This window comes from Crocodylus siamensis, chromosome 1, assembly GCF_052110815.1.
Source record: "Crocodylus siamensis isolate JL-2025a chromosome 1, ASM5211081v1, whole genome shotgun sequence".
Lineage (NCBI taxonomy): Eukaryota > Metazoa > Chordata > Crocodylia > Crocodylidae > Crocodylus > Crocodylus siamensis.
Window position 1 is genome coordinate 50,921,712 of NC_143395.1, and position 26,805 is coordinate 50,948,516.

The 26,805-nt window shown below is 38.3% G+C and overlaps 1 protein-coding gene across 1 annotated transcript in view; it reads right to left on the reverse strand.

Moving 5' to 3' along the window:
* Positions 1-26,805, reverse strand: part of EYS (EGF-like photoreceptor maintenance factor) — a 1,897,540-nt gene that overhangs the window by 1,327,866 nt on the left and 542,869 nt on the right. The window contains exons 16-19 of the mRNA XM_090034512.1: positions 20,147-20,269; positions 17,104-17,217; positions 15,792-15,905; positions 15,220-15,333 (exon numbers count right to left, since the gene is read on the reverse strand). Coding sequence (XP_089890638.1) covers positions 15,220-15,333; positions 15,792-15,905; positions 17,104-17,217; positions 20,147-20,269 — 465 coding nt within the window. The remainder of the gene's footprint in view (positions 1-15,219; positions 15,334-15,791; positions 15,906-17,103; positions 17,218-20,146; positions 20,270-26,805) is intronic.

Genomic DNA, 26,805 nt, shown 5'->3' on the forward strand with positions numbered 1-26,805 from the left:
CCTTTGTTGTAAAGAAAGCTAACAGCATACTGGGCTGCATTAGCAGGGTTCTTACCAGTAGATCAAGGAAAGTGATTCTTCCACTCCATTCAGCACTGGTGACACCACATCTGGAGTACTGTGTCCAGTTTTGGGCCCCACTACAGAAAGGATGTGGACAAATTGGACAGAATCCAACATAGGGCAACAAAAATGATTAAATGGCTGGAGAACATGACTGATGAGGAATAGAGAGAAGACTGTGGGGGTATTTAACATCAGCCTTCAACTACCTGAAGGGTAGTTCTAAAGAGGATGGAACTAAACTGTTCTAAGTGGTGGCAGATGACAGAACAAGGAGCAGTGGTTTGAAGTAGCAGCAAGGGAAGTTTAGGTTAGATATGAGTAAAACTTTTTCACAAGGAGGGTAGTAAAGCACTGGAACAGGTTACCCAGAGAGGTTGTGGCATTTCCATCCTTGGAGGTTTTTAAGACCTGGGTAGACAACGCTTTGGCTAGGATGGTTCTGTTGGGGGTGGTTCTGTTTTGAGCAGTGGGTTGAACTAAATGTTTTCCTGAGGTCCCAACCAACCCTAATTTCCTATGATTCAATGAATAATAACTTTCCATAAACATATCACCAATAACAAATCCTAGAATAACAGGTAATTAGTATTCAGCTAGTTCATTTATGTATATATAATATCTCTAAATATCAAAGTCCTGGGAATTAACTTTCATCACTTTGCTTCCATAGTGTCATTTTTCATGACCTTGACAAATGTTAGGCATACCTCCTAAGCTTTTCATCTTTTCTATCAGTCAGATGATTAGTTTCATCTATTTCATGGCACAAATCCACAGCTGGGGTGATTAAAGGCTAGTACATGTAGGTTAAAGCCAGAAGTATCATAGAATTGGATTGAAAAAGATATACCTGTAGATGCATGCATAAATTGATTTTAGTTGGAAACTAACAAAGTATCACTCTCCCTGTTTAAAAAACACTAACAAGCTTTTTCTTTTGGTCCAGATTTATAGCAGAGCATAAAGCAACAATGGAAACATTGTGAAATGAAAGTTCTGGCTTCAATTTCCATGAAAGTTCATGTTTGTAATTTTTTATAGTCTATGCAAAATAGTCTGAATAGGCTTTTTAGGGAGTTGTGCAGGCTGTAAACAATGAAATTCAGTATATATACCTATACATATATTTTTAAACAAGAATATGTTTGAGAAGCAGTATTTAGCACTTTCCAAGTAGAAAATGTATTACCTTAAATCAATAAGGAAAAGAAGACCATGCAACCATGCCAAATAGAATCATGAAACAATCTAACATCACAAACTTAAACTGAAAAACACAACAAAATAAAGTCTTTCTGTTTCATACCTAAATAAATTTCTGTAAAAACAGAGAGAAAACACAAGTTTAATGTATTATTTATGTAGAAAGTATTTTCTAAAATAATAAACAGAAATCCATGCAATAAGTTAAAAATTGTAGATTAATGGAGATATTCCCCCACATTTCTATATTTCATGTTGGCTCAAAGCACACTTTAGTGTGTCTCAAAAAGATGATTCATAAGGAAAATAACTGAGCTGTTCAAAGTATTTCCTGGATTTGCTTTTTACAAACATTGAAGGAAAATGTTTATTGTTTTCTTCCCTATGGCTTTAAGACCTCATCTTCGATTATACATAAGGGTTCAGTAAAATGTCATTCAAATGATTCATCTTTACTACCTAGGGCTGGATTCATCTGATGAAATTTACCTCTTCTTCTTCCGGACTTTCATGTGCTACAAAATAGGTGCATCTACATATGGACATTTATTGCACAGTAAGCAAAATTACTGTACAGTACAGGTGCACATCTCCATTTGCGTGCCTGTACTGCACAGTAAATATGGTGACTTATGCCAACTTGAGCATAAATTTGATACCTGCATTATGCAGGTATCAAATTTATACCTAATTAGTTACTGCACAGTAACACTGTGTGTATAGACTGACTTGGGAAAAAAATTAGTCTCAAGTCATTCTACACACACAAGGCTAAAGTGCTTTAACACCTGCATGTGTAGAAGCCAGCCTATTCCTGCTTACCACACAGTAACTTATTGTGCAGTAAATTTAAGCTTATGTAAATGCATGTGTAGACATGCCCAATATGTAAATTATCTAAGAGGACCTTTTTCAACTTTAGAAAACCACACAGGTTTCATAGAGTTTATCCAGCCGAACTGATATAATTTCAGACATTTTTAGGGATGATAATGTCACCCTTAGTTGCCTAAATTTTTCCACAAGATATTACTATTTTCAGATGCTTAAAACCTTCCAAAACTCTAACTGGTATGGCTGACATTTTCTTTAATAGCCTGAATAGCCTGTTGCAAGTTTCCCTCCACCCTTCTCCCTCAGCTGAAGTGGTTCTGGCATTCCTGATACTTGGCAGTGAATGGTCTTTGTGCCAAAGATGCACTTTTTCCCTCCCTGAAAAGAATCCACCCAAATCTGGCCAAGTTATAAGCTTTTAAAAAATATAGTTGATACACACATAGTAGAAACCTCTTTGATTTTAGCAGCTAAATACCCAGAAGGTGCTATCCCCTAAGATGTGCTCCCACTCATCTGTCAACCTCCATGTTTGCCTGGACAGAACTGGCTTCATTTATAGCTACTAGGTGCAGCTAAAATAAACATGAACCATACCTGCAAAAAATAGCTTGCCTTCAACTCATTGCTACAGGTACTCAGGGGGCTCATCTACACAAGACGTTTTAATGCGCAGTAGGCTATTCTACTGCACATTAAAGCAATGTGGCAAAAATCATGCTAATATCCTAATGCACAGAAGAACAGGCAACTGTGCATTACATGTTACTAAAAAGCATGCAATTGCATTACTACGCATTAGCACAGCCTAATGCACATTTATTTAGTACCTCACATTTAAAATACTAAATGTAATGTGCATGAGGAAAATCACATTAATTTGTGTGTAGACACACTCAGGTAGATTTTCTCTGTGGTCACTGAACCCATTTGTTTGCATCTAGGTGGAATAAGGTACTAAACTGAGAGTGGGAAATATTTCTTTCTTATACACTAAATAATTCTTCTGCTGGCATATAGGGTGCATAGTACAAGGATCTGAGTGATTTGAATGGGGGACAGAAGCTAGGCTGAGAGGAGAGAAAGCAGAAGGCTGGCACAAGCAATCTGACAAGCATGAATATAAAGGAGGAAGAAATCAAAACCAACTGTCAAAGGGAACAGGTGCTGGTGAGCATGGGAATCTAGACATTTGGCTGCAGAAGTACTGTGGATGGATATGGAAAATGCAGAGAACTGGATATTGCTTAGCTGGGGAGAACACTCAGATCAAATTCTTCTTCTCTAGGGGAGAATAAAAGTGTCTGACTGAAGAGACTGAGACAAGAGATCAAATCCTAGTCCACCTCAAATAAGCACTTGGCACTTTTTCTGCCTTTTGGAACCAATAAGCTGGTAGTTAGGGCACTTATTCAGGAAATGGAAAATTAGGCTGTAGGCCCTCCCCAACCAGAAGAGTTTAGAATCCACAAATAGCCCTAATCACTAGGCATTGTATTAGGTGAAATCAAAAACAACCTCCATTCTTCTTGTTGAACATGTGTCCCAGTGAGGAGGACACTGCCCTGGGAAAAGGAAGACGTAGGTTCTGACCCCTGCTTCCATCTTGCATTAAATAATAATTAGATAAAATACATGTGCTGCATCAAAGCTGACACTCTCCATAATGGAATGCATTCATTTTGCCTTTAAAAAATGTAAATTTGTTTGCTTAATGTCAAGAAAGTAGCAAAAAGGATAAAACCTGCTATTAACTCCTTTCATGTTCCAGCAGAGTCATAATTGAAGCATTTTGGTCCTGCAAAAGCTGGGTTTCTGCACTGGGCCTTGGCACAGGAAAAACTGAGCTATGGTCTGTGAACAGTGAAAAACTAATTGTTCCATTATCTGTACTCTAGTCTTTTGCCTTGATGAGCACTTAAAATTTTTACTTATAATCTGTTTTCTAATTAGCACTTCCCATAACACAGTGTCCTATGCTGAAAATGCCATTATTATTCTAACTTTTCAACAGACTTAAGCATTTTTTTTGCTGACTTATCTTTCTTGTTGGTTTACTTTCTTTTGCAACATGTTTAATGGCTAATTACCATTTTTGCTTTAATCTTAATTGCAACACATTTGGAGACATGTGTCATTAAGGCTGCAACAAATAAGCAGACATTTCCTCAGAACTGAATTTCAATTTTCCTTCACAGTTACATATATTTGATTAAAAAGGGTGTTCCTATTAGCAGTATATAGACCAAATAAAATACAGTGCATTTTTTTAATGAGTTATACACTAATTTGTATCAAAGGATATTTTCTGTGTATCAATTCTTTAAAGCAAGCAAACAACTTCTTTTCTTAGGAAAAAAATATTCACTCTATAATATAAAGCTGCTAAATATCAAATAAAGCAAACCTCAGCCCGACAGGAATATATTATACCTCCTTTTCCCTGATATAAACAATATGGGTAAGTGGATGCCAAAGCTGGCCCAATCCCTGGGAAGTCCCAATCATTTTGTTTGTCCCTACCTCATGTGTCATCCCACAATTTACTGGTTGAAGCAATAAATTTAGCATATATATATGTCCACCATAACCTTCCTAGACCCCATGTACACTATGAGCAACAGTGTGCTTATCTCTTGTCTACATCTAATAGAGCTGAGCAAAATTGCTGTCCTTGGGCCTATGGCCCTTTGTTAGTTAACCCCAGGTGAGAAAGGATGAAGCTCCTTCACTGGCTAACCAAAAAGGCAGATCTCACATGACCTTAAAACTGGCAGTAGCCATTTTACTTTGGCATCCTAGGGTACTCCTAGAAAACAGCATTCCTTACATTGAGGGAATAACAGTTCTACAGTGCCTTCAGCATGGCCCAGTTTGTAATAGACCTTGGTTCCATTTCAGTCATATGTTCAAGTTGATTTTAATAGACAGCAAGTATGAATTTGTATCTATGGAACTATGTGGTTTATAAATATCAAAAGATGCTTTAGGGAATATTGACAGGAGTAATTATAGTGAGAGTTGTAATATCCCGGGGGGAGCACTTGGAAACATCATGCCTTTAGGAGTTGGAATGGCTCCCAGAGAAACTTCAGATACAGGGTGAACACACTGGCTACATAGTTTGTCATTCTTTTACTGGGCAGGATGTGCACATATATCTCTGTGGCACTAGGGCTAGGGTCAGAAATTATACATAAACTGGTTTCAGAGATCTAAAGCCAGTTCAAATTTGTAACATAACAGAAGTTCAGTGCACATAAACCACTTTCCAAAGGGCTGAAACTGGTTTAAGATAAACCTAGATGGATGTAGTATCAGACTTAACTGATTAATTGAACTTCTGTCCCAGATCCATCCAAATTCAAGTTAACTCAAAGTTCCCCAGCATCCCAGAATGCCTTGTACCTCCCTCGCAATCTCTGCCTTCACAGGGTAAGCAGGCTAGCCTTGGCCTAAGCTGTCTGCTCCATCTGAGCAGGGAGGTATGCTGTAGGGCCCCCTGCTTCTGGTCTGGGCCACTGGAGCCATGTGGTTGCATTTCTGGAATTAAAAGTGAATGTCTGTTCACTTGCTTATCCATTCAATCTATGTAATTTAGGTTACCCTCCAAAAATTGACTCAATTCAACCTTAAGCTTTTTGACTGTCTGTATTTAGCCTAGAAGACATGACTGTGTCCTCTCTGTCTCTCTTAAAATCACTAATGGAATGGCAAGTCTCAGCATTCCCTTGTTCCTTTTGTAAACTAAGCAGAAACCAGAAAAAAAAAAAAACAGGCCCTAATCAGGAGTTGTGTTGATATATAAAAATATATCTCCAATACTAGTATATTAAACTCTGAAGGCTAAATAAAACTACTGTGCAACCAAAAGGGATGAGAGGTCCCTGACTTTTGCACGCAGATGTGGGGATGGCAAAAGAAAGACACATTTTTTAAAAACAAACACGTGGATCAGTCAATGTCCACCTGCCACTTAATGGTTACATTGCTTTAGTACTGTACTGAAACTGGGAGGCATGGCAGTCTATTCCTACAGTGAAGATCTACAGAGCTCCTTTCCAGCAGAAGAATTTTAAGTTCCATGACATTTTACTACCATCTATGAATTGTGTAGGACTATATGAAAATTACAACCCCAAACAGAAGCTGACTGGTACATTTGGCTTTATGTTGTTTCTGCTTTGAGTGTTACATTTTCTGCTTGCCAGACAGACTTTATGAAATAGTAAAATTCTCAGGACTGAAAATGGATGTTCTTGAGTGTAAAAATGCATATCATCATAGGAAAAAAAAGACATATGGTAGTTGTGCAGTACGACACTTACATTATTGCTGCATTTTATCACCTCAGAATGTGATATTTATATTGAATTAGCATTTATTAATTTAATTAATGTAAAATTAGTATTTATTTATGTTTATATTATGTTAGTGTTTAAAGGCTTACCTTGGGGAGTGGGCAATCCCTGAAACACAATATGTTATGCTGCTCATGCAAAGTTAGTGCAGTTATCACTTGTATGTAACAAACTGAACACAGCACATAGGTCTAAGAGAGGGAAATCAGAAAAGTGTTTCTGGATTTGGGATGTTTAGATGGATTTTAAGGATTAAAAGTTTATTGGATGGTTAAAGAGCTCATTCAGTGAAATTTCCCCTGTCACATACACACCTTTGTTACAATGAGACTATTCATGACATGAAGAAAGGCAAAACAAATGTAGCCCACAGCACATAGATGGAAAAGTCCAGGATCTGCCCAGACAGTAAATAAAACAGGAACGTTTTATTGTTTGCGCCTTAAAAATGTTAAAGGAAAATTTATAACCCAGACTGGCTGAAGTCTGAAGTGTAGGAAAGAAGACTAGGATGACGTTTGTAAAGAATGTTAAGTTGCCATTGGACATAAAAATGTAGGTATCTCTTCCTCCTCTAGATTTGCCACCTGTATTGAAAACTAAAGGTTATGTTTTTATACTATCAATACCAAGATTATTCTCCTAACCAGTCGAGTGCTACTGCAAAGTAGCCTTCTAAATTCAGTAGCGGAAGAAAGGGATATGAGTTGCTTCCCAATCAAGCTTGATAAATATATAGAGAGAACAGTATGATAGATATGGGGGTTTTTGAGGAAGTAGTCAGAGTATGTGATATGATGCTTCAAGTATTATCTACCTCTATGAAGGGACTCAAGAAATTTTGATCACCTTGAGATTTGTGTGCATATGTAGAAAGTGTTTGAAAGTGTAGAACTCCTTAACATTGCAGAAAATGAGGACATGATTTGGAGGCAGAGGTTGACACTAGAGAAAATGGTCTTAGGATGATATGTAGCTTTCCCTATGCTAGTGGGAGGTTGAGCATTTGAATAGTTCTGAATTGGGGTGATAGGCTTGCAGTAATTCAGGGTCCCTGAGTTTGTGTGTTGTAGATGGGCTTCAGTTCAGGTTACAGAGCATCCTGTGTCTGTCTATAAGGCCACAGTGGATATCCCTGATCCCTGAATAAGTTTGCCTCACTTGGTCACTTTTTTGCCTCTTGACTATTTGAAAGCCTTCATTATTTATGACACTGTATTGTATTGTATTGTATTGTACTGTACATATTTTTTAGCAATTATTCCAGATACCTACAATAAATCTGTAGGAGAAAATCGTTTTTTGACCCTTCTCTATATTACTTGGTTTCTAAGGGGGGTGAGGTTGGGTTTTTTTCCTTTCACATCCTGGACATTACCCATGGCTAGAAATAGGTGCTGGCTGGTGATCATTGCCACACATTCATGGATAGTGTGACTGGTAAATCTGGGGTCAGTCAGCATGATTTGGGGTCTGTTTAATTTGTTTTCTTCTTTGTCTGGGGGCTTGGGTGGGAGGTTGTGGTTTTTTTTTTTACCTTCCTCTTTAGTGTGGCATACTACAAGTTTGATTTATTTTGATACTAAAGTTACTAGTATTGTTATGGGGGCTTTACAGGGCATGGGAAAGATGGACTGAAAGTTCTTGTTACTTCTGGAGAAGCACTAGCTACATCATTTCCTGTAATTTATTAGAACTTGAAACTCTCCCTGATCCTGTGTGTGGCCCCTTATCAGTTCTATGTTCATCTTTTTCTCTGTAAAAGGAATACACGTCTTTGCACTGTTTGCTATATTCCACAGGAACGGTAAGGTAACTACAGATAAAATGAGGCAATGTGGACTCTAACACTTCTTGTGACATTCTAGGTTCATATATACATTTTAATTTACTTGCACAGGTCAGCATTGCACCACAAAGACAGTGAATCTATAACTCCACTCTCCATTTAAACAGTTAACACCTTACATGAGATACAGATTCAGAGTATGGTTCTCTCACTGAATTCTCTACAAAACCACTGAATATCAATTCTTCAGTCACTGTGATTCTATTATAGAAGTGGTACGAGTCTAGAATAAATATTATAATAGAAGAATGATTATAGTAACTCCTTTATAAGGATATTGTAATAGAATCAGCCTTATACCAGTATTGAAAGGCCTGCTTAATAATGACGAAGATACCTTACTGTGAAATATTCCTAAGTTTTTAACCTGATCACAATGGTGGCTACGCATTTTTTCTGAGTTACTGTTTTCAGGCCACAAGTTGGAATGTGTCCTGGCTTGTTTAGTGTTTTTATGCAGAGTTAAGTGATTTGTATAAAGTTGGGCAGTTTGCCTAAGCATTGCACATGCTCAATGGGTCCAAAGGGTGAAAGGTTACAGAGACCGTGAACCTTTAACCTACTATAATATAATAACCCAGTTTTTATGCTTAAGTGTGCCCAGTTGAGTCCAAGTTATATAACTTGATTTGGCTCAAAAATGCTAGTGAGTAGCTGTCACTTTCTCAGGGGTGATCAGTGATTTGATTGGAGAGCGGATGATTGATTGATAATTGACAGCACCTCTGTGGGCTCATCTACATGAGATTTTTACTGCTCCTTGGCCTAATAACACTGAGTAGTAGTGTGTCACAGCAAAAACTGTGCTAATAGCCTACTGCTCAGTGTTATTAGGCTTCTGTGCAGTAAGCATCACTAAAAACAATGTGCTGACACTACTTCACAGTAACTTTAGATACTGTGCATTTAATTAGTTCTTTATTAAGGAAGTACTAAACTAAATGTGCAGTATCTAAGACACACTAATGACCATGTAGACACACTCTGTGAGGAATGATTGCCTCAAAAGATGATTGACAGAGGTGGTATAATTGCAGGTTATAAGAAGGTTCGGGGGTGAGTGGGCAAATGGTTGAGGGCGAGTGTGATTTGACAGTTGTGGACAGTTGTACTTGTGTGGTGCATGTATGCCTGAGGCTGCACCTGTGAGTGCACCAGGACTACACCAGAGCCCACAAGGACTTTGTGAGTTGGATTAGTGTGGCTGCACAAATGGGGTATCTGAGGCTGACGGAGCCGGGAAAGAAAGAAAGAAAGAAGTAAGAAAACACTCACAAATATACACTGTATATACTGGGTTGATATCCATGTGATAAATTGGAAAGGTATATGATGTATGTATTTACTACATAAGTGGGCAATTTCTCTTGTCTGTAATGCTGCCATCATTAAATCCTAGGGCTCATTCTAATATTCCTACAGATCCACCATATTTAAATAATAGTGAAAATATTTTAGTCTTTTCTCCTTCAAGTTTCTGCTACTTAAATGAATCCTAGCCCAAAAGTAAGGATTTTGGCTCCTCAGCCAGTGCATTTCTTTTCTAAATGAAAAAAAAATCTGGATTTTTGAAGTCCAACATTTTATCTACCTGCAGGAGAACTATGACCCTGTACCATTGGAAAGGGAGACTCCCATTTTTATGACCTTGATATCACACTGGAGACATATTAAGGGATGAAGGGCTTTTCATATTTATAAGTTTTTATTCTGAGGCCTGAACAATTGGAATAATTGTCCTCAATTCACTAGTGTGCTAAAGCTTAGCATAAGATAAGGTCTAGGGTAAATTAAAGATGGCCAGTTCAGTCCCGATGGGACCAATAAACTAGTACTGTGTCTGGGAAAAACCATAGTCTGCACCATCTGTCAGGGGAGCTCCACTAGGAATAGATCTGGCGGCTTTTTTTTTGTCCCCTTTTATGCTAAAGAAGCCAATGTAAAATGACTTCAGGCTATTAGTGAATTAAGCCCATAAGTTGTCAGGGTAGCTAATGTTAAAGTGTCCAAGAAAGAATCATGTTACAGGTTTTGTAAACTCTCTACAGTATTCCTAAATATTCCTAGAAAAGCACTAAATGAATACATGGAAAACATAAGAATTATAGGAGCTATTGTACAGAAACATCTCATTTAGGATTTCTCAAATTTCCTGCCCACAAATACTCATAAATATGCACAAGAGAATGGGAAGATGGAAAGAAAGAAGGTAAAAGATGAAAGTAGAGCATGTATCTTCTTTAATTTACTTTATTACAGCATGAGCTACACAACTGTTGATTGGTGTTAGTGCTAAGCTTAAATTCAGAGCAGTTACACTTCAGGCCAGCAGGGGCCTGGGGGACTGAAAGGTAAGAATACCTCCCCATTCCCATTCCAGGCTTTCCTCCTGCCTCTGGGTCCCGCCTCTACCCCAGGCTCTTCCCCCCTCCCCCTCCCTGGGGCTCTTAACTCTCCTCCTCCATGCTTACTTGTGGATGTCTGCGCTGTCACAGGGCAGCAGGTCAGGAAAAGTTAACCTGCCTTGTGGCCACCACTGCTGGGCTGAGCCTGCCTAGACAGCAACAGTGGTAGGAGTGCTGGTGGCCCACCTAACAAGCAGGTTAACCCTTCCCTGCCTGGTCCCCCAGGTTAGACAGCATGGGCATACATAAGTAAGTGGGAGCAGGGGTACAGTGATTGGGGATCTGGTATGCTGAAGAGGATGGGAGAGGGGAAGCGGGAAGTGGGCCCGATCTGTGCCAGCAGGAGAAACAGGGCTACACCTTAGTGTAACACTGTCTAGATAGCATGGGTCAGAGATAATCCTGCCCTGGAATGGCATAACTTTGAGTTGCCTAACAAATGCATACAATTAGTTTCAGATGTTAATGTGCAGATAATCTAGGTGTTGAAAGTTCCAGAAGTCATCCAAAATTACCATGCAAGAAGGCCCTTAAATGAGAAAGAAAACCAAGGGATAAGGCTTGGGTGAGGGTGGTTTTCTGTTCTCTGGAATTCTCCTGGACAGATGCTTACTTAGGGTTTTTTTCAGAATGTAAAAGTGTGAACAGGCATCAAGTAGAAGGATCTGACACAAATTCAGATAGGAATAGATGTGCAGCTTCAGTTGGCAGAATGCTGTGAAGACAAAACAGTCCTGCTCCAAAGTTGCTCTTACATTCCATTCAATAGATTGAGACTGTAACCTAAAAACTGCACATTATATACTTATTATGTGTACTTAAAACTATTAGCCTAAATTGTAAAAGTTCATTTTGATGTTTTGTTGTATAATTGATATGATTTAGTTTGTTTACTTTTTTAATAATACATTTTTGCAAGATGGATTATTCATGACAAATAGCAGTTGTGGTGGTAGCCATACTGAGTCTTGTCAAATTAGCAGCAGAACATCTAATGGCCTTTATTGTATTTGAATTATTGGAAATTTCTCAGTTGACATGCACGTATGTTATGACTAGTACTAAAAGAAACAGATCCTGTGTGACTGAAATATAGGCTACATACAGACATTCAGGTTCTCCTAGGAGAGCTGCTGCTTCCCCAGAGGTATTCAAGATTTTTCCCCCAGAGCAAAAATGGCTATTCTGGGAGAAAAAATAACTCAAGAACAACCCAAGTGAAATGGCTCCCAGGTGAATATTTCTCAGGAGACCAAATGTCTGTGGAGATACCAGTCACTAAAAAGCAGCAGAGCAGTCCGCAGGAATCCCAGTGAACTTTGCTATGTATCCACACCCCCACCACTGCCCCCCAAACACACACACGGGTCCAGGGATAGAGTATGTCAATCCCAGCCAAGTAGGGAGCAGAACGTGCCCCCTAAGTGCTTTGGGCTGTAAAAACCCAGTGCTGAAGCACTTGGGCAGTGTGTTCTGCTCCTGGCTTTTTTGTTCCATCTTTTTCAGCTGCAGCCAACCTTGCTGTGAACTTGAATGGCTCAGAGTATACTCAGATCAGAGCAGAACTGAGGCACCCCACCCCCCAAATCAACTGGACCCAGCTGATCCCAGCATCTTCCCCTCTCCCCACTCCCTCGGACTGTAGCACTTCATACTGGGAAGCACCCTGTCTCTCCACAACTGAGCTGGAACACAGCACAGAGAATTCAGGGCTGGAAGGCTGTGTATGGGGCAAGCACAGACCTCCCCATCCCACTTCACTGGCCTGGCACATCCTCCACCCCACATCACTAACTCTAAAGACCCTGCACATCCTACCCTCCACTGACCTGACAGACCTCACACTCCCTGCTCAGACTGCAGCATTTGATGCTCCAGAGGCACTTGACAGGCCATTGCCAGTACCACAGGCTGTCTGCTGCTCAGCTTGAATGTCTGCACAGAGCTCTCCAGGTAAGTTTTTTTCTACTGGGAAAACATATTGGGGAGGATTCTCTCAGGTTATTTGAATGTGTGCATACAGCCACAGATGTCATTGTATGTGTGTGTGTCCTTTCATTTCAATGAGCATAAAAACAAGGTAAATCAATGCGAGAAATCAATCCTGTGAAGTGCTGAACAAGAGCAATGGCTAAATGTCTAGTTGGCAGCTCTATCAAGTAGAGTGCCCCAGGGGCTGGTCCTGGGGCTGGTTTTGTTCGATATCTTCATCAATGACTGGGAAACTGGAATGGATTGCACCCTCAGCAAATTCACAGATGACTTCAAGCTGGCGGGAGCAGTAGCTTTACTGGGGGTTAGGGCTAGGATTTAGAGTGACCTAGACAAATTGGAGAACTGGGTCAAAAGAAATCTTGTGAGGTCCAACAAGGACAAGTGCAAATTACTGCACTTAGGATGGAAGAATCCCATATGCCGGCATAGGCTGGTGACAAACTGACTAACCAGCAGAAAAGAACATGGGGCTCACAGTGGACAATAAAATGAATATGTAATAGTATGTCCCTGTTGCCAGAAAGGCTAAGAACATACTGGGCTGCATTAGTAGGAATGGTGCCAGCAGATCAAGGAAAATTCTTCCCCTCTATTCCCAGCAGATCTATATCCCTCTGTTTGGCACTGGTGAGGCCATATCTGGAGTACTGTGTCCAGTTTTGTGCTCCCTATTACAGAAAGGATGTGAACATGTTGGAGAGAATCCAATGAAGGGAAACAAAAATGGTTAGGGGGATGGGACACATAACTTATGAGGAGAGACTGGGGGAACTGGACTTATTTAGCATGCAGAAGAGAAGGCTGAGCAGGGACTTGATAGCCACCTTTAATGACCCAAAGGGTGGTTCCAAAGAGGATGAAGTAAGCTATTCTCACTGGTGACAGATGGCAGAAGAAGGATCAATGGTCTCAAGTTGCAGTAAGGGAGGATTACGTTGGATATCAGGAAAAACCTTCCCACTAGGAGGGTGGTAAAGTACTATAATGGGTTGTCTAGGTGTGGAATCTCCATCCTTGAAGGTTTTTAAGGCCTGGCTCAACTAAGCCTTGGCTGAAATGGTTTAATTGGGGATGGTCCTGCTTTGAGCAGGGTGTTGGACTAGATGACCATTTGTAGTCCCTTCCAACCCTAATTTTCTATGACTCTATAGTTTGAAGATCAACTTCAGTTCCATTAATTAAAAATTGAAGGTCCTCAGCATCTTGCATGATCCCTGTATGAAGGCTACATTTTCAATAGAACTCAATTAGCATATAATAACATAGTTGTAGTGGTCAAAATGTGAAAAGTACTCATTGCCCATGAAAAGCACAAGCAGCTGCTGGGTTTTGGGTATTTTGAAAGTCTGAGAACTTCATACCATTGATAAAACAAGAGCTGAACTCTCTTAAATAATTGCTTACTTATTGAGGCAAATGCAATGTATTATGTATTGAAAACTTCTCCAAACCTGACTCTCTCTGAAGGGACACTACTTGAAAATGCCTTGTGATTAGTATAACCTACACTTTACTGGAAAGGCTTCTCCTTCTTAGAAGAACTAACTATGGAATTACAGTGAGGACAGACTATCAAAATCTATTGGTAGTTTAGATTACATCACATTATATTGTAATATGGATTCAGTCCATAAATTAAAACTAATAAAAGTGACAGACTACAGAGAAGGTGTTGACCATTAACTAAAATAATAAAGCAAACATTACACTCAACTGTCTTTCATGAATGATGAATTTTCTGCAACCATATTCCCCAAAGGGGGGAAAATGCTTTCTTAACTAATCAAGAATTTTTTTATTAATTATTATTCTAACAACCTTTTATATGAACCGTTATACTGAACTGTAGGTGGGAAAATGTTATTTATCTTTATTTGCAAAGCAATATTCATCTTTAACTAATGCTTTGACTTAAATTAGATTTGCTCAAAAATACTATACAGTTTGTCCCCCTTTTTTTTTTTTTTTTAAATCAATGAGTAATTAAAATATACTTCCATCAGAAAGGCTACCACAAGAGTCTGTTAAATGCATCCTCATTAAAAACCTCAACAGAAAACAGAAACAAACAAGTCATGGATTCCAAAATAAGTAAAAATTGTCATTCTGGCACTCAAAAAATAATATAAAGAATGTCACTGAATTAGAGTTATAATTAAAGTAAAAAAAATTAAATGCAGAAAAACTGACTGAAGTTAATCAGGGCCGCTTAACAGCCATATGCACCTCTTTTTCTCTTTTGCATAAAAGATGGTTTTGTTAGCAAAGTGATTTTATAATATTCACTCTGATTAATAACTATACTTCTTTAGTAAATGCATAAACAAAGTTCATTTCACATTAGAGGCAGCCTAAGGGATAATTGGCTGGTCACTTTAAAAGCTCTGTTTGAGAAAATGAAGAACTAATAATGCTATTGGAAGAGTGAAATGAGTTCAGACAACTGACAGAAATGCTTTCTAAAGTTAATTATGTTTGGTTTTCCCTCTCCCTTGGTGTTCATTACCTTTAAATGGAGCCACACATTGGCAGAAGTAATTACCAGGTTGGTCAATGCAGGTGGCTCCACTCTTGCAGGGAAAAGAAGCACACTCATCTATATCTGTTTCACATCTTGCACCTTGAAGAGATAATAAAAGATCTGAAGATTTAGTAAGACAAGCAGATGCCAATTTATAATTCTTCAATTTGTACTTTAAGAATCATAAGCCCTTTGTGATGAGAAATAAGTATAAATCAGCCAAATAAGGACCCCACACACATAAGTGTCTGAGTCCATTTATTTTACCTTACCGTAAACATGCAACAACTACTTTCTGAATTACTAAACGCAGACTAATCTTCTTTAGGTGTGGAAGCATTCAAGGCCTGTTTAGATGTGACCTAATTTATCTTGTGTTGTTTAGTTTACAGATGGAGTTGGTGTTCCAGTTTGCTGGAATGCAAATGAAACATTATGCTAAGGCAGATAAAGAGCAATGAGAAGGAAGCAGCAGCAAATTAGTCAGTAACATCTTAATGCATACCTTGTGGGTTACCTTATCATAGAAAACATGATTCTCTGTTGATCCTACTCACCTGTGAAGCCAGGTAGACAGATGCATTCATATCCATTGATAAGGTCTATACAGGTTGCATTGTGGGTACAGGGTGATGAGTGACATTCATTTACATTGATTTCACAAGTTGTTCCTATGAATTAATGAGACAGCATAGGGGAAAAGAAAATTATAAATAAATGCATTTATTTTACATTAATAATTGGCCTACTTGGAAACTGCTTTCAAAAACATTACATCTTGAGCTTGTATTTCTAAATTAGTATGTCAATATTTTACTCTTTGAGATATTCATCAATTTTCCAAAACCAAAAAAAAATCTTCACTGTCACTGAATTGATTCTTATGACTTAAGGCAGGCAATTTCCTTACAAATTTATATCAATAGAGAGAGAGTAGAACGCAAATGACATTGAAATATAATAGACTGCATTTACTATGACTTAAAAGGAAATCTCCCTTCTGTTCTTGATAAGGCAGGAAGCCAAGTCTGACATAATGGAGAAAGAAATGTGATGTACACAAAAAGGTTAATCTGGAGTATAATTAACTATAGGTAATAATCAACATAGGGAATTGAAGTATAACACATGTTGTATGACATTTCTTTTCAAAATTAATTTCTTATCATTTAAATAACATAAAATGAAAAATGACAGCAATTTAAAGAACTTTGAAAATTTTAAACTATTCTGAAAAATAGCAGCATCAATTGCATCAGTTTTGACTGTAACTGGTAGTCAATGACTAAGATTTTTCCCAAATGAATGGTGTTAAAACAAATGTAACAAAAAATGTCATGCAATGTAAAGGTCTGCATTATTGAAGTCTTGTTAATATAGTCAACATACTTATTTCCAATCCCCAAATATAAATTAAAAGAGTAAAATAACTTCATTATGCTATCCAGTCTAAGTCACTACACAAGCACTAATAATTGTACATAGGCTCTGAGTGTAAAGCAATCTATTCCAACAAAAGTCTGTTTTACATTTTTACCCAATTACATCAAAACTGCCAGCAGATTCATACCTTTGAAGAAAAATAGTGAATGTCATATGATAAATGTCATTGCTTCCAGCTGGTCCATTTATAACTCCTAAATTCCCAGCCACCAGTAAATGCCTGTTTTTACAAAACTATGAAGGTACAGCAAGGTGACATTGTTGAGAATGTATTCATGCTAAACTTAAATTTTTAAAATCCCAGTGGAAGTTACAATTTACACACACACACACACACACTTTCTGCCTAAGTTTTAACTTATACATATGGAGTAATACCACTTGTGAGCTTTTAAAAGTAGAAATGTTCTGCAAATTCTTTGTTACCTTGAAATCCATCATAGCAGAGGCAGCTGAAAGCATTGAGATGATCAACACAAGTGGCACTGTTGTGACAGGGGTCACTCAAACACTCATCCACCTCAATCTCACAGTTATTACCTGGAAATAAGTGAAGGATTCACTTCATTAGAAACATGTCATTGGTGAGTCACTGGTGCAAGCAGCAAAAACAAAATCAAATAACCAAGGTTATGTACAGAGAAGTTTTACCAATGAACCTCAGATTGTCTTCAGAGACTTCACGTTTTTGCAAATTGTCTTCAGAGATTTCACTTTTTTGCTTAAAGAACTAGATACATTTATAGTGTTATCTCATATCATCTTTTAGTATCTCTTGGGGGTTTACTGACCCAAAAAGAAGTCTCAGTATTGTCTGAGGGTCAATCATGAGTTTCTCCAATATACAACAGGCAATATATGATTCCAAGATATAAGGCCAGAAAGAAACATTATTATCATTGCACCTTCTTGTTTGAAGGTAAAATTTCTTTCTGGGGGAGGGCAAAAGGAAGTGAAAAAAGGGGCCAGGTGATTTTGATTTTTTTTCAGCTTCCATACATGTTGAAGTTCACAAAATTATAAAGACCATTATCAGATTGTGTTCCCTAAGCAGGTACTTGTAGATTTTGATTAAATTTTGGCCATGCATTACGAAGATCTTTCCTAAATGTTTATGACACAGAACTTCAGAGGTCATATGAGAAAATTTACTAAATATTTCAAACAAAGGTTTAAGGTTATTTTAAATGGCGGGAGGGGGGAGGTTGTGTATGTGGGTTTTTTTTTCCTTTGAAACTTATATTCTAAAGAGATATTCAAGTTCATTTGATGAGAGGTGGAAGATGGTGGTATGCAAAAAACACCTCTGTAAATTAAATAATCAAGAGCAAGAGATGCTCATTCTTAATGTTCTAGGAATCTTTGGATGTATTTATTTGCATATATCTGTGAGATCTTACTAGCTAACCTTTTTTTTCTAAACTTCACTGTCATTGACCTTTTAAAAATAACGACAACGATTCTGACTCTAAGAAGTTTCCTACATTATTCAGAAAATCAGAAGCCAAGGTTATTATAGGCAGAGATATGCAAAATTGGTGTAAGGGTCTCAACAAAATTAATGTAAATTGAAGAGGCTATTCTCGTTTCCTGTTCTGTAATGCAAATGCATTACAGTTGAATAAAACTGAACTACGTCAATATATGGTAACATAAAATGGTGTGGATACTTTACTCTGTAAGTGCTAAATGCAAACAACCCATACTCCAGTAGTCTGAATTCAAACTTTTTAAGAACAGTAACTTAAATATGTATTATATTATTTTAATTATTCATTGATGTTATCAGTCATCATATTTGAAAGATATCCAAATATTTTGTAATGGTTAAATGATTCTAAAGATCCATTTCTTCCTTCACTTGCATTCATTTTTTCTGCCTTAGGGAATTCCAGTATTTTACTGGACTCTTATCTCCACCCATTTTAGCATAAATTCAGCCCAATGCAATCGATAAGATAGCAATCAGTTCTAAATAACAGTCAATAATGCTTACAGATAGTGTGTAACAAGTCCCTCAGAACTAGCATGGTTTACTGACTAAATTTAAATTGCAGAAATGTAAAATGTAATGTATTTACACAGTGAAATAAAATATTTCCAATGCATGATTCGTAAATAAATAAATAAATAAATCTCAACACTTTGTTTTATATTTGTGCATTTTTATGAAAACAAAACAAATAATCCCCAAACAACATCAAGTGGTTGTCTTGGATTTTTTAACAAGTTAAGGCTAAAAATCTCAGCATGCACCTGATTTTTTTCCATGTTACTTATCTATAATGTATATTTAAAGAACACACACATCAGGGCCCAATGAAGGCTCTACGTCTATGCAGAAGAAAGGTTTGATCATTGCTGAAGAACAACCCTTTTTTGACTTACAGATCTTAGTTATAACAGTTCTACTAGGATCATAGGAAAATAAGGCTGGAAGGGACCTCATAAGGTCATCTAGTCCAGGCCCCTGCTCAAGGTGGGATCGTCCCTGACTAAAACCATCCCAGCCAAGCGTCTGTCCAACCTGCTCTTGAAAATTTCCAGGGACAGAGATTTCACAACTCCTCTAAGTAGCCTGTTCCAATACTTGACCACTTTCATAGTCAGAAAGTTTCACCTAATCTCCAACCTGAACTTCTTTCGCAGCAGGTTGAGGCCATTGCTCCTAGTCCTGTCCCATACAGGCACAGAGAGAAAAGCCCATTCTTTCTATAATTGCCTGTCAGGTATTTGAAGACTTATCGACTCTCACCACAATCTTCTCTTCCCCAGACTAATCAAAGATTCTCTTTGATTCTATAATTGTTTATGGCAATCAAAGTTGGGATTATATGAATTTGTACCAAGAAAGGGAATGGGTTTAGAGTATGTTTACATTCCATTCTGGAGCTGTGACTGCTGTTCAGGTAGACATATCTGGATTAACTTTAATTGTCTAATAATGTTTCGGATAACAATTTAGCCGTGATAGCTCAGAACCTGCTGTATAAAGCTTTCTGGGACCTCAGTATGTATTCAGAAAGCTGAAGTCTATGTTGCTTTGGCTTCATTGTTCTTGGTATCTGAGACAGCTAGATTAAAGCTAGCTTGCATATCTCTATCTGAGCTGCAATCATATGTCTTGATTAAAGTGCAGACATACAGAGACACAATATCTAAATTGAGACAGAGCAACAATTACTGAGTTACTTCTCCTGAAGTTTGTAGTTTGTGTACCTGAGTAGGCCTATGTACCATTAAGAAGCTGCTTTCACCTAAATCAGTCTAATAGTGCTAAATTGGTCTATTACTAGGTCTGAATTACCTTGTTTTCTTTGGTTAATATCACCTTAAAAAGTTTTAACCAACACATGCCCAACAAATTCTTTGATGTGGTACTTGAAGGAGAAATAGCATACTACTGCATAAACTTTTTTTTTCTTTTTATCTTATATTACATTTGAAATATGGTCAGGTTTGAACTCACCTATAAAACCAGGTGCACAGAAACAGAGAAAGCCATCTAATTCATCTTTGCAGATGCTTTGGGGTCCACAAGGTTGTGATAGACAGTCATCCATATCCACTTCACAAAACTGTCCAGTATATCCTACCAAAAGAAAAAAGCCAAATATAAATTAATATTAAAGCAAAATGCAGATAGGATCAGACAACAAACACAACTGAGATGCCAGACATGTTCTTTTTTGTTTTCTCAAGTGGCTCTTTGTTCAGTTCTTTTATATTTATTCTATGGCATCATGTTTTGTAGTTTAAGCACTTTAATCCAAAAGATTGCACATACTTTACAAAATATTCAGTATAATGCAACTTACAAAGATGTATGGTTGCAGCTAATACGAAGTTAAGTTGAGTGCTACTAGAACACTGTTGGCAAGAAGTTTATGGAGTCTCAACTTCTCCAAGAGGTCTTATGAAACACTTGCAATGAAAAGAACAGTATTGATTCTTGTAGGACTCCACAAATAAAGGCTTTGTTGATTATCATTTTTAGAGTTCTTAGATTAATACAGGATTTTAGCATAGGACATTTCATAAAAACTAATTATTTATAAACATACCCACACACATTTACTATTTAATACAGTGTGTGTGTGTGTGTGTGTGTGTGTGTGTGTGTGTGTGTGTGTGTGTGTGTGTGTGTGTGTGTGTGTGTGTGTGTAAAAAATTAAGGAACTTGTTTTTAATGGAGAGAAGAAATTCTGACAGGTTTAGCTATAGACCTCCATTATTTCTTGAGCTGAGCAATGCACAGGTAATCAGGAATATATAGTGTCCCGAGTGCCCTCAGCTGCTACTACATTCTCTATAATTAACTAGAATCTATCTGCGCATGCATGTGCCGCACATTTATTTTTCCAAGTGCAGACATAAGGACAATTTCTAATGATCATGGTCAATCCACCAATTCAAAGAAACATGCCTTTCTTAATACCAAAGACATTTATTTTCATTTTAACTAACAGTGCTATTATAATGAGGGTACAGTCATTTAAAAATCAAGAGCTAAGTATGTATATACAGTGAGAATCTAAGCCTCTCAGTTGATATCTATCTAGACATATACATGCCACGCTTCAAACTTTAGATGTTTTTGTTATAATCATAGTTATAGCATGGGTTTCTTTGAAGTGGGAATAACATATATATATATATTTACACCCCCCCATACATATATATATATCCACTTGCACAATATGCAAAATGTGCTAGCAGAATTTTCCGGGACTGCCCCAGCTCCAGTGAAAAGTCCCTCATTTCACTTTCCAGTAGAGATGCAGAGAGATGGGCTAGGACCCTGGATTCATTACTACTTAACAATTGTATTGTGAGAAAAACTAGAGGTCTAAACCTAGTTATGGCCTACTGTAGAAGGCTGGGTTGACTTCCTGGTTTAACCCTGCTAAGCTTGGGAAACAATTTAGATCAAGATCTGATGAAAAAAGAACTGAGAATGTGTAAAATAGAAAGTTGCTGAAATGGAAGAGAAAAGATAATAAAAAATGTGAGAATTAATGTAAGGGATTAATGAATGGAGGAGAGGCTACCAGCCAAGAGTGATAGTAGTGTATGACAAAAATTGGAAATCTGACGACATTATGATAATAAATCCTGACATTTAGGAAGACTATTTTGAAGAATTTCTAAATGTAGAGTATGAAATGAAGGAAGGGTTATTGAATATCAGAATGCTAAATTTGAAATAGTAGAACCTTTGCTAAAGGAGATACAAATCCCTGTTAAAGAGTTCCTAAATAATAAGGCACCAGAGATAGACAGCCAAATACCTGAAATTTAGATTTGAAGCATTAAGCACCATCTTCACTAAGTGAATCAAAAAATCTGGAGAGGGGAACAAATGCCTAAGTGATGGAAGAAGGCAATAACACGCCCTGTTTTCAAGAAGGGTGATGAAAGAAAGTATAACAACTATTGGGGTATCTCTTTTAATACACAATGTACAATTTTTTTGTTCCTCAACTGCTGCTAAATTGACTGCTCCCATATGCACATGAAATTGTGAGAGTTTACCAGTGTGGGTTAGAATAAGATACATCATCTTGTGATCAGATATTTTAAATTAAATTATTTCTAGAACAGAAATGGGGAGTTGTGAAAGATATACATCAATGTTACATAACCTTTGTCAAAGTTTATGACAGTATTAGAAGAAAGTAACTGTAGTCAGCAGCAAAATATCTGGAAAGACACTAAGATCCAGGTCTACAACATAGTTATCATCCCCACTCTTCTCTATGGATATGAAACCTGGGTGACCAACCATTCTCATCTCAAGTGTGTGGAGGCGTAGCATCCAAAAATTCCACTAAAAATCCTTCACATCAAATAAGATCACACAAGCATCAGCATCCTTGCTGAAGTCCATGTTACAAGCATTGAGTTGGTTATCCTCAAGCACCAACTTTGCTGGACTGGACATAGCATGTATATGCCCACCTCTCAACTCCCAAAACAAGTGCTCTGTTCCCAGATAAGTTGCTGTTTGAGATCTTGTGGTGACCAAAATGCTACAAGTACATAATGAAAGCATACTTCAAGAAAACAGACACCAACATGAAGAGCTGGGAGGATCTGGCTGCTAACTGAGATGTTTCACCACCTCAGTCAACTGCTAGCCTGCTTCATGGTAAACTGTCTTGCCTTCAAATCACAGAAGATAAAGCAGAGGAAAGAAAAGGAGAGAAATCCCTGCCTATGACCTCTCCCCCCTCTGGAAAGACCTGTACCTTCTGTGGATGGATCTGTGGCTGAAGGATTGGACTCTTAAGTCACCTTAAGACCCGTCAATGAGTCATGGTAAAGATCCTTCTCAAACAAGGAATTGCTGACAACAAAGTATAGTAAATTATAGTGGGTTTCAGAAAACTGATATGCCTTACTAAGATCATGGACTCAATAGAGACATTTGATTTATGACACATTACAACCTGCCTGACATCTGATTCACCAGGTACCTGCCAGACCTGACCCTGTACCCTTTTATTTTCCCTCTTCCTTCCCTCCCCATTCTTTTCTACCTAATTTCCAGCTATTTACTTTTTCGCAGACAGCTTCTTTTCTACCTTGGAAAACTGCTACTGTAAAATCTCTTTTACTTACCTTCTCCCTTGTTTCTCCCCTCCCTTCCCTGCTGTACCTTTTGTTTTCCTAATTTCCACCTATATACATTCTCACTGACATCCCATCACACTTTTAGCTTCTTTCATTCTTTGGAGTCTCAGAACAGCAGAGACTTCCTATGCCTGAAGAAGGGTGATTGCACTCAAAAGCTTGCATAGAACTTTTTTCCAACTACTCAGTTTGTCTAATACAAGATACCACCTCTACCCAAAGAAACTTGTCTTACTAAGATCAGGTATTCAGGTTATATCCATATTGTTTTAGAGGCAAAGGGAATCATAACACATGGTAGAAGTAATAGCTTTCATTAGACCAACTAGATTATTCAAAAAAATATATATATCTTTCAAGAATTTTACTAAGATCAAGCAGTTATGTAAGAATTGAGGAATGCTGTGAAAATAGCATGACCTAATAAAAATCACTGGCAGAATCAAACTGTCACTGATGCTTTTCTGATTGATGCTTGAGAAGGTCATAAGTGCCACTGAAGAAAGAAAAGGTTTGCAGACTGCACCAGGTATTTTTGAATGCCGATGGTATTTCCCTAGAAGGAGAGGAAATGGAAACAGTTCAAAAGAATACAGGAATCATAGAGTTAAATTCTGAAGTCTGGCTTGCCATCAACATCAGCAAGACATGATAACATCCAGAAATAATCTGAAGACCACAGGAAGTTAAGGATTGGGAATGGCAACATGAAAGTGGTAGAGAGATTTAAATACTTAGGAACACTGAGGAAAATCAAATAACTGAAGAAACCAAGGCAAGAACTTACAGTGCTAATATATGCCTGTGTAGCCTGCATTAAATAATGGCATCAAGGAAATCTAAAGAAACCTTAGAAACCATCTTTATAGTACACTTGTTCAACCTGTCCTTGTATATGGTAGTAAATCCCGGACTCTGACGAAGGTACCATGCCGAGGGCTTTGCCGATTTGGACCTTAAAAACCTCCAGGGATGAAGATTCCACCAGCTCTCTGGGTAACTCATTCCAGTGCTTCACCACCCTCTTGTGAGAAAGTTTTTCCTAATATCCAACCTAAACTTCCCTTGCTACAATTTGAGATCATTGCTCCTTGTTCTGTCATCTGTCACCACAGAGAGCAATTTAGCTACCTGCTTTGAAACCACCCTTCGGGTAGTAAAAGGCTGCTATCAAATCCCCACTCAATCTTGCCTTCTTCCCACTAAATAAGTCTAGTTCCCTCAGTCTGTCCTTATAAGTCCTGTGCCCAAGCCCCCTAACCATTTTTGTTGCCCTCCAATGGACTCTCTCCGAGTTGTCCAAATCCTTTGTTACCTCTCAGCCCCGTGTTCACGGGGAACCCTGGCACAGGACACAGGCTGTCTGACTCACAAAGAATCCCCCCCTCCCCTCCTCTACCTAAACAAAACTGATTAAGATGCAGTGGGAGACACACCTAAAACCCTCCAGATAAGGGTGACAAGAGTGAAACAACTGCCCTAGGTCTCATTTGCATCCAAGATGGAACCAGATGACCATTCATTTACATGAGAGATGGAAAACAGAATGCCCGAAGCAGAGACCACAGTGAATCTGGGATCAGGGAAGCAGGAAATCTGTGCTTCAAACACTAATCAACCCACATTTACACACACCCAGCTCAGTATCTATCAGACCAGTTCTAATCTGGATTTACAAAGGACTTCCTCCCCACACACACACCCTTCTAAGCAGAAGTAAAGTTTAATAGGCATCTCAGGCTGTTCATTCCCTGGTCCTGCTATGGGAAGGCTATTTAAACTTGATTGGCTAAAACTTGGTTGCCAGGTTAGGAAATGATGAGACAAAGAGACCGAGTCAGAGGGGGTACAGGTAACATTTGAACAATGGTAAAGGGTTCATCACAGCATCTAGCCTGTCGGAGCCCTAATCACAAATGTTGTCATACTTTTCCTGGGATGACTGGTGGAAGTCCTCTCCACAAAAGTTATGAACACTCCAATAATTGTCTTAAGTCTGTTAAAAGACTATAGTAAGATCTGGAAAAGTCATGCTAAGATGAGGCTTGTTCACAAGTAAAAATCCAAAACCCTGATGCTGCAAGCTATCTATTGTTTCTGAAGAAACCATGAGATATCCCATCAGTACATCTGCTATCCATAGGACTTTCAAGCTGGCTCCTAAGTGTCTGGTTACTCCCTAACCATATGTTTGTCCTGATTAGCAATCAGTTTTTTTGAGATGTTCCAAACCAGATAACCCCTTGTCAATAGAAAAGACAATTATTTATACTATTAAGAATGCTTGGAAGAAGCTAAACTGAGGGTATAAAAATCTGTAACAAGCAGCAAAGTGTGTGTGTGCTTCAAGAGGAGAACTTGCTCTCTCACACCACCCACTGTTCTTCTCTAGGGGCTGAAAGAAACAGATCATCTCCCTTCAAGGATCGCGCTGTGAACTTTACCTGTCAGCAAACAACCCGAGTGCCTTGGACTGGTGAGATCCCAGCACTCTCTGTCTCTCTTTTCTTTCTAGGCATAAATTTCTGAACTTGAACTGTATTAAATAAGTTTGAGCTAAGTTTCCCCAAATACTTAGAGAAACCAGGGTAATACTGTAATTGTTTGTGTTTGTTTTTCCTTTGCATGTCTATTACTACTAATGCCAATATATATTTCATATACTTAGCAATAAATAACATTTATAGTCAAACTGGTAGTAACTGGGTGTATTTTTCCTTTGGTACTTCTCCTTCCCCACTTGCTCTGCAGCAACACTTCTTTTACCTAAGTTAAAGATCCCTGTGAAGCCCAAAAATACTGTGGGGTCTGCTCATCAAGAGGCTAAAGATTGGGACGTGCTAAGTTTGAAACACATAAGGGGATCAGCTTGTACATGCTGATTGACCCAGTTTGACTTAGACGTGACCTAATGAACTGAATGCTGGCCCATGAGGGTGTCAGCTGCACACCCAGCTGGATTCAAAGGTATTCTGTTTAACTGTGTGCTTGTGTCTGACTGCAATTCATTGTTGCTCTGAAGAACTGATTCTTGGCATATGAGAGTGTCAGCCTGTTTATGCTGATCAACCCAGCCAGGTCAGGCGTGTCATGTTAATCTGTGTGTGTTTGTGTATGACTGATTTGGTGACTGGAGGAACCCAGCCCTATTGAAACTGAATCCTGAAAGATAGCTCCATTGGGGGTGAGGACTTGCAGAAGGGAGATATACAGCTCCGTATAGAAACGCAAGTAACACAAGCAGCACATTGATAGAATTACCAAGACCCTAGAAACATATCCCTAATAAATGAGCACACCCCAAGGTGATGGTAACACCTTTGTGTAGTGGGGGCCTAAAACAAGATGCAGGACTCCAGATTTGGCCTCTCCAGTGCTGAATAGAGGGGAATAATCACTTCCCTTGACCTACTGGCAGCATTTTTACCAATAAAGCCCAGTATGTCAATAGCCTTTTTGGCAACAAAGGCTCATGTTCAGCCCATTATCCAC